This window comes from Coccinella septempunctata, chromosome 2, assembly GCF_907165205.1.
Source record: "Coccinella septempunctata chromosome 2, icCocSept1.1, whole genome shotgun sequence".
NCBI classification, from domain to species: Eukaryota; Metazoa; Arthropoda; class Insecta; order Coleoptera; family Coccinellidae; genus Coccinella; species Coccinella septempunctata.
In genome coordinates this window covers 26,799,004-26,808,436 of record NC_058190.1, presented here as the reverse complement: position 1 = coordinate 26,808,436, position 9,433 = coordinate 26,799,004, and the positions used below count along the sequence as shown (strand labels likewise).

The 9,433-nt window shown below is 35.0% G+C and overlaps 1 protein-coding gene across 2 annotated transcripts; it reads right to left on the bottom strand.

Moving 5' to 3' along the window:
* Positions 1–369: 369 nt before the first annotated feature.
* Positions 370–8,155, bottom strand: LOC123307447 (natterin-3-like). Of its 2 annotated transcripts, none has more exons than XM_044889768.1 (4): positions 8,000–8,155; positions 5,036–5,235; positions 2,612–2,755; positions 370–559 (listed from the first exon to the last, which is right to left on the bottom strand). In XM_044889768.1, exons 1-4 carry the CDS (start codon positions 8,004–8,006, stop codon positions 470–472), a joined length of 441 nt encoding a protein of 146 aa, XP_044745703.1. In that variant the 5' UTR covers positions 8,007–8,155; the 3' UTR covers positions 370–469. The 2 variants fall into 2 exon arrangements, with proteins under 2 accessions (XP_044745703.1, XP_044745702.1); XM_044889767.1 differs by lacking the exon at positions 370–559 and adding an exon at positions 2,347–2,372 and having other exon boundaries at positions 2,527–2,755.
* Positions 8,156–9,433: the final 1,278 nt, after the last annotated feature.

The following is a 9,433-nucleotide window of genomic DNA, read 5'->3' as shown; positions in this document are numbered from 1 at the left end:
AGTCAAGCCAAGACCCCCCCCGCTCCACAGGCCCGTGAGACATGACCACAGACAGCCTGGGAACGTTGGTGTAACAGGATGGTCCCGCGGTTGCCTCGAAGTCCCACCTGGCATCGTTATACCTAGTGCAATCCCTTAGCCACGACACTACAGCTGGGAAAGGTGAAGTCGGTCCGCGGCCCGTATTTGGGGGCTACCAGTTGAGTTTTTACGCACAACGAGCCCCCAAGTATTCCCCTGCAGGCCTCCTTCTCATAAAATCATTGTTAGAGGCCCCCTCCTATCCGCCAGCTGGAGACGCGTCGGGTTGGTACTTCACTCCGGCCCGGTCAAAGGTATAAAAACACTCATTTTCTCACAAATAGGAAATGAGTTGAACAGGATATTTATTTCATAAAATTGTTACATGAAATATTTTCATTTCATTCAAAATTTTCATACAAAAATCAAATATAAGCGAAGATAGCTCTCAGGGTCTAAGGATGAGGACCTCGTAGTGGTTGTAATGGTGCTCCTTTCCACCATAGGGGATGTAGCAGCAACCATGGCTCGGATGGACCTGGCAAAATAAATAGAGGTTCATCATACTATATCAAACACGATTCGTACTGAAGTGAAGGTCATTCGCGGTTGATAGATTCATTTATGAAATATATGATATTAGAAATATTGCACCCAGAATAATTAATTTTTTAACACTTCTGGCAACTGAATGAACCCGTGCCGGCTTGTCTGGAACGGCAAGGAATCGAACAATGTGTACGATGATGTATTGATATCTAGTTAGCCTAGACCAGTTCCATTCATAACAAAATATTGCGTTACCATAGCAACGAACAATAACTCATGAGAAGTGTCAGTGTGAAGTTTGAGGTCGAAAAAGTAAACCAGAGTTACGCAATAAATTAAAAGAAAGAAGATATCCACCGAAATTGAGAAAATCGAAAAATTTGAGTATAGAGCCATCATCAAGTACCTATATTTAAAAGGGTTGAGAGGTAAGGAGATTTACCAAGATATGTTTAATACCCTTGGTGATCAATGTCCTTCTTATGCGACCGTGAAAAATTGGACTGCAAGCTTCAGAAGAGGTAAATTTTCCATTGAAGATGACCGATCGGGAAGGCCAGTTTCTGTGTCAGTCCCCGAAAATATCGATGCAGTTCATGACATGATTTTATCAGACCTTCGAATTGGGCTAAAACAGATATCTGAAGCACTGAATATTTCCTACGAACGCGTTCATCATAAAGTTCACGTCAAGTTGAACATGAGAAAAATTGCTGGAAAATGGATCCCCAAATGTTTGAATATTGACCAAAAGCGGGCAAGGGTAGAAGCATCGCGTTCGATTTGTGCTCGATTTGTAAACGATGTAGACTTCTCAAACCGAATTGTTACTATGGACGAGACTTGGGTACATTTCTACGAACCAGAAACAAACTAATAATTGATGGAATGGCGACACTCTGGTTCTCCAAGACCTAAGAAGTTTTGTGTCCAAAAATCTGCTGGAAAAGTTCTTGCTTCAGTTTTTTGGAATTGCAATGGAGTAATCATGATTGATTTTTTGAATAAGGGTAGAACAATAACCGGAGATTACTATTCGACATTACTGACCACTCACGGGAAAAAATTAAAGAGAACAGACGCGGAAAGCTATCCAAAGGTGTTTTTTTTTGCAGGACAAGGCCCCTGCACACAAATCTCATGTTACCATGCAAAAAATTCGTGATTTAGGGTTTGAATTACTAGAACACCCTCCTTATTCACCAGATTTGGCTCCATCCGACTATCATCTCTTTCCTCAACTGAATAAAAGTTTAAAAGGTCGTAAATTTTCTTCCAACGAGCAGGTTATAAAAACTGTGGAGGTCAGGTTTACAGAGCAAGAGGAAACATTTTTTTTGAAAGGTCTAGAGATGTTGCAGGTTCGCTGTAATGTAAATGTATCCAATTTGGAGGAGAATATGTTGAGTAATAAAATATTTTGACATTGAAATTTTGTTTGGTTCTATAGTAGGCAAAGAATTTTTCAATATATCCTCGTACTTCAATTTACTCTGGCAGACTATTTAATTACTGACTCAATATTTTTGTGTATGAGTCAGGAAATATTTTAACGATAACCAAAACTCTCTCTTATGTTTTATGACTAATTTCCCGAAGGGTCAAGCTTTGGGGATTGGGGGAAGCCGCCACCTACCTGCCTCTACCTGGCGACATCTATGCACATACCTCTGTTACGCTCCATTCAAATTCATGTGAAATCTCAACAGACAAATTGTACAATCGATATTTTTCACTGTAATCTAACCAGTCTTGAATTCAGGATAAAATTTATTCAATTGCCAGATTCAACTAGGATGAATTAGGGAGATCGGCCACCGAATGCGAAGTTGAGCGAAGCTGAGAGTTTTCAATGCTAATATAATCGACAAGCTACGAATCGAGTGACGTAGCTCGTGATTTAGCATTGAAAAAGCACAGCTTCGCTCAACTTCGCATTCGGTGGCCGATCTCCCTAAATCAAAGCTTGGGTCAAAAATGAATTGAATGCAAAGGGTGTTGAGAGTTGGGAGCTGATCTGCTCAATTTTAGTGATTCTTACCTTTCCAACAGTCAATGAGCCGTGATGATGTGCCCTTCCAATGTAAAGTGGTTCCCCATCGCACGTTCTTCCGCCTTCAACAGCGCCGTCAGGAATTTCACCGTCTCTAGCAGAAACCCAATCGAATCTCTGTTCACACAATACCTAGAAAATTATACGTGATCAGTTTTGCAGTAAATATAATTCATTTTCAATTTCTAACGGTTGTAAATATTTTGCGGAATGGAAAACCACAAAGAGAATTCTACTAATATCATTTTGTATGAATAATAGTTCTTTTCTTACAACGAGTGCTACTTTCCACAAGAAAGATTGACTTTCTTTCAGAATCTGAATAGTTGGCGATAATTTCCAAAAAAAATTGTATATAAGATAATAATCAGATAAATTTCAACAGCGTATCGCAAGAAGCCATTAATGCAAATGAAAAATAAAATAATAGCTATTTATGAAACAAGTACATAAATTAGGTCTTTATGGACGAGTCCAAAAGTTTATGGCAGAGCGAGCAAAGCGAGCGAGGCCAATAACTAGGGCAAGTCCATAAAGCCTAATTATGTACGAGTTGCATACAAAGCTTTATGTTGGACTGCAATGTAGAAATTTTATTTTCTGAAATGGCTTATTACTGAAAAACATTATGTGTGCTTTTGATTTTCTTACCTAAGTAACCAGCGACCTTAACAACCTCAGTAAACACAGTTGTTTACTTCCAATTTTGTGACAAACGTCATAATAATCCAAAAATGGATAGTGCTGATGAAGAAAACGTAGAAAATTTAGCCGAAGCGCCAAAGAATCTCTCTTACCCACTAAATCTAAAAGTGCTTATGAAAATATGTATGCGGCCTATAACGAGTGGTGTAAAACGAAGAAAATTGTAAAATCGACAGAAGACAGTATTCTGGCTTATTTCAATAGTGAACTGAAAGCTCACAAAAGTTCTTCGCTATGGACTACATAGATGAATCGGAAAGTACTAAAATAAGTGTTGCTACCATAACATTAAACCAGGAAGAAGTTGCATCACGAGTATTGCAGATCGAAAACTGTGCTTCCACTTCGAGCTTGATTTCCTCAGGCATGCATTTTTATAATAACAAAGAATGTGTTTTTAATATTCACTACCACACTAATGCTTAGAATAGTAATTCATAATTTTGTTTTTAGGTCGAAGTTCAATTCTTCTTCCTTGAATAAAGTGTTGTTTGCATCTAGTATATTTATTTGAAAGAATGATAGTGACAGTTGAGTCCAATAAAGTGGTGTCCAATAAAGTAGTCAATTATGAATTCGTTTAGTGTCCATAATTGACTGCTTTATTGGACACCACTTACTATTTTAAAAAATGTTCAAATATTCATTAGATAGCTCCCAACTTAGTTTCAAGAGTTCTTTGAACTTTTGGTATTTTTATAGAACGTAATGGTCATAATGAGAAAACTGGGAAGACTTGAGTAATATCTTGTGTTCGAAAAAGATTAATCAATAAATGAAAAACTATATTCCGAAATTCATTTCATTCGATAAAATCTTTTGTGAAATAGAACTTATGGTTGTTCAACAGCCAACAGCCTGTATCCTGTATCTTTTAAACCGAGCCGATTCGAAAAAAATCGTAAAGAAAAAATTGAATATTCCAATGAATATTATTTATTTTTAGTGTCTGTAAGAAAGAATCCTTTGCTTTAATCACTAACATTGTATTTATTTGGGAAATGAAATGTTAGTTCTGTTCAACAAGTGACGAGCCAGAAAAACCCCAAAGAAATCATGCTATATTTTCACGTTTTTTATTAACATCTTATATTATAATGTATGAATTTTATCTTTTCATCTTAAGTGTCATGTGAGTTGTCATATTGTTCATTTTTGTATTAAAATATTAATGCTAATTTCTTATTTTTAATTCAACTTAATAAACCTAATAGTCAACTCACGAAATCAATTCTTTTAGTGAAGCTAAGGTTGTGCAGGAATTGTGGAATACAATAATAAATATAGGTATCATTATTGGCCTGAAGCTAGGTTTTTTGATATTTTTATGATAACAATAAAGACTGTTGCAGCTTTGTTCAATTTCAATGTAGTTTTCGGAGTATTTCTATTTCATAGTATAACAATAGTCACAATTCAAAAATGTTCATAATATAATGACATTTTCAATTTATTTTTTGGATGGATTTTTGCTATGAAACAGATTGAGACTTCTCCATAATCCCAACCATTCACTTGAGACTCTGTATCAAATCAAAAATACAACCATAAAATGTTGAAGTAGAAGCTAACCACTACCATAAAATATCAAAGTTCCATAGTTTACTTTTCGACGAATTTTTATGAAAGCTTATGAAAGCTTTTCTAATCATGATAGCAAATTTCATATATGATCTTTGTTTATGAGTAAACTGAAAGAATTCTTACCTGATATTCACATTTAGAATGTTCCTCACCCCCGTAGGCAATGTAAGCAACATCTTTATTGGGAATTACTTTGGCTGGAAGCCAATCGCCATCGTGGAAAGCGCGTCCAACATAAATTGCATCACCATCACTGTCAGTGCCACCACGAAGGGCTGTGCTTGGTACTCCGTTACGAGCGCGAGTATCTACCCAGTAATAGGCTTAAAATAAAAGAAAATATTGAAACATCAATTTGTGAGGACATAGATTAAAAATGCTCTTGAGTGGTAGATATGTATTGGATTGATGTGGCCGATACTTGATGAAAATCGATAATATGGAACACTACTTCTTCATAGCAGAGCCCTGTGTACCAGTTTTTTTATTTTGTTTTATTCTATTTCTGCGTAATAATTATTGTATGTTAAAATTCTCATGGATATTATGAGAGCTAAAAATAAGCTTCATTATCACTCACCCAAATATTTGGTCTATGCAAATCATTTTCATTACAAATGGAAATACTTATCGCATGTGACGAATAACTCCCTTCGTATCACATTTCAACGAATTGGAACAATGTATGTAGGAAATTTAATGACAGAAATTGATTCACTTTCAACTCTCTGAGAGAGTCATTGCTCCATATCTCACAACAATTTTCATAACAACTTTTCCATTGTTAAGTATTAATCATTTATTGTTTAAATACATTTGAGCAGTGGTGCATGTTCATTAACTCATATACTGGGTGTCCCGGAAACCGACGTCAATCTGACACATGGTGATAGCTCAATTCATTTCTGACCAGAATATCAAAATTTGGTTCTAGTAAAAGTGTCTTGGTTTACGAGATATTGACAGTTTTGTGGAATTCGTCGAAATCATCACCTCATTGATTGTTTTCAATACCACAGCTACAAATATTATTGTTTCGTTTTTTTTCTAATCTAATATTGAGGATGAATGAGCCTATTCAACATAATTAGAGATTATCCAAGGTTACTACGGTGTGCTCAGAAAAAAAAATTAGTCGCACTATTTTTTTCTCAAATTTTTTCACCCAAATTTGATCGTTCATGGTATGAAAAAATTATACCCAACTATTCCGGCATGTTACGCCGAAAGTTGGCCCAATTCGTCAAGTATTCGATGCAACAACATTTTTGACTTTACACCGGGAGAAAAAAAAGATATTAAAATTTCAATGAAAAATGATCTCATTCTGGAATTTTTATTTCGAGAATTCAATGAATTATTTTCAGTTTAGTAAATATCCTTTGATTACATGTTCGAATTGTTTTCCACCGGCTTGAATGCAAGCATGACATCTCTTCAAATATTCCTGTTTTATTAGGCGAGGACTCCCAGAGGCTTTAACTTCTTCAGTGGCATTGATTCTTTCTCTGAGTACAATTTCATTCCCTATGGGTTCGAAGTACACTTTCTCTTTAATGCACCCCCAGTAGAAAAAAGCCAGAGGATTTAGATCTGGTAACCTTGGGGGCCACAGAATGGTACCAAGACGGTCAGTCCTCCTTTATGGATAATTTTGGTACAAAAAATTCCGTACAGAGCGTGCTATAGTAACCTTGGGATAATCTTTGATCATGTTGAGTAGGCTGATTCATCCTTAATACTCGATTAGAAAAAAACAACAAATCATCAACATTTGTAGTCGTCGTACTGAAAACAATCAATGAAGTGATGATTTCGACGAATTCCACAAAACTGTCAATATCTCGAAAACCAAGACACTTTTACTGAAACCAAATTTTGATATTCTGGTCAGAAATGAATTGAGCATTTATAGTCATTCAACATTTTTTTGAGATTTTACAATTCAATTTCTTCAGTTAGGGTATGCCAGAATTCAATTTGTCTGTCTATATCAGGTTCAGATAAAAATGATATTTCAATTTAAATTCAATTCACCTTCATCAAATATGTTCTTGTTATTAGGGTAAGGGTTAGACATCCAAAAAGCATACATGTTAGGTTCAATTGTATGGAGTTTAAATGTGGAAAATGAGATGGTTATAAATACAATGTGATGACCCGAGGGAGCTTAGAGTAGTAAACCTTGGCGAGTAGACATGAGATAGAATTATCCAAAATGTCGAAAATTGCTATATAAATCCTACAATCAACTTTCAAACATGAATCATTTCACGTCCGTTCATTTTTTTCGATAGTGGAGTATTCTCCTGAAGATAAGAATTAATTGAAGACTTAATCTCTTCAAATATCACAGCCTATAGGATGGAGTTATAAATTCCATTCGTGAATGTGAATAATGAAATTGCATCATTTTTATAATTTTATTGTTCAGTATAATGAAACACACATTATGCTCGGCGAAATGTCTACCATTAATTTATTCATTCAACTTTTAAAGGCCATCTATCTCAAAACAATTGGTCTGCAAAAATTTTTATTTCGAAAGAGAACAAGATATTTTCTTTTCATCTATATAATTTTCGACTTAGAGATGCATCAAAATCGTGAATTCACCTAGTTGGTGATATACACCTCACTAAGCTAGACAATATGAGCGAGACAATGTTTGGGCAGGGATAATCACTAGTGTTGATGGCAGCATAAGAAACATGTGTATAACATACAATTTTAGTATCGAAAGGAAATTAGTAAAACAATTTGTGTGTATAATTTTTTGCACAACAATATAGTTCCATCCAAATTCTTCTGAATTGCCTGAAGCTTTCTAATTCGTAAAAGTAAGATTTTGTAATCATTAAAGATAGCCTATAGTGAAGAACTAATCGAAATATCGGTAGAACAACATTCAAAAGTGATCTACTTATAGTCACGAGGATGTTTTATATTCGAATATCACTAGCATTATCAATTGTATCAAGCTTCTAACGACTCGCATCGATAGTGAAAAGTAAACGTATTTCGACAGAAATTAATCCCGAAAAATAACTACACTGGCTGTTGGGGTAAAAACCATTATCAACTCACCTGCCATGATGAATGAGTTAGAGCTGACAACACAACTATGGTGCTAGCAAAATCATACAAACAGTTATAAATCCCCTTATCAGCGCGTATCTACGCTGTTCAAATAACAAATGAATTTCATTTTTTACTGGAATACATACATGCATTTCTATGCAGGACCGAACAGGCCCTGAAATTAATTCATTCTCAATATTGCTCAAATATGAAAATGATATCCGGTGTTTGTTTTTTTATGATTTTCAACATTTTTCGGCGGTTGTTTCTAGGAACGAAAGCGACCAAATTTTCGAAATTTGATTCGAAAGTTTTTTCAACTATTCAACTATTGGTTAGAGCAGCTGACAAAGATTCCGTTGTATAGAGTTCAATCAATCAATTTCTTGTAAAACATGTCCATGTCCATACATATATAAAAACAATTCTTATCCTTACAGATATTACCTAGTCATCCTATAACCTATCACAAATGAAATTTTATGGATAAAAATAAGCAATAGATCTTTTCAAGGCAATTATTGTGGCATTTGGTCATATAGTTCTTTCAGTAATTTATGGGTTGTCACACAATACCCTGCATAATAAAATTAAAAAGCCTGTTCCAGGTAATTCAGCAAACTATTTACATTTTTCACAAGGTTTCTTCCAAGCCTTTACACTTCTTAGAGAGTGTTTAGGAAGATTGGAGGGAATTGGTAAAAAAAGGGAATGGGGATACAGTGGCCGTTCCCGGAGTGATTTTTGGGGTGCCATAAATTTATATTTCTAATTCTGTAAGGTGTTTGATAATAAAATATAAAATATTCATATCTTATTAATTCTAATATAAGCTATAAGTCAATTGCTTGAAATTTCATTCATATACTCTGTGACTCAGAATTCCTGAGGCATAATTTTTGTACATTTTTCAAATTAATATTATTCTGAGTATTTGGCTCTTAAAGGGGGGGAATAGGGGGTGAGCTATACCTCAATTAAAAGATCACTTGACCCTCTACATGAATACTATGGTCCTTGAAGTAGTTGCAGGGGCTGACAATTTGAAAACTTGCCGGGCCAATTATGTCACGACAAGGATGTTTTCAGAGAAAATGCCGGAACAGGACAATTTTTATTTCGGCTTTTTCTTTGAAAACATCCTTGTCGAGACAAAATTGGCCTGGCAAATTTTTAAATTGTCACCTCATATAACTACTTCAAGGATGCAATAAAAATTTGCAAACCATAGTATTCATATAGTGGGACAAGTGATCTTTCAATTGTGGTAAATCTCACCCCCTATTCCCTATTAAGAATTCAGGGGTGACAGTTTTCGAACTAGAGAAGTCAATGAGGTTAGATAATATAATTTTGAAGAGAGTGGCCGTAAATTTTAGTTAGGTATATCATTTTGTAAATCATTTCTTCGATCCAGACTTTATCAGAGGCCTTTTCTTT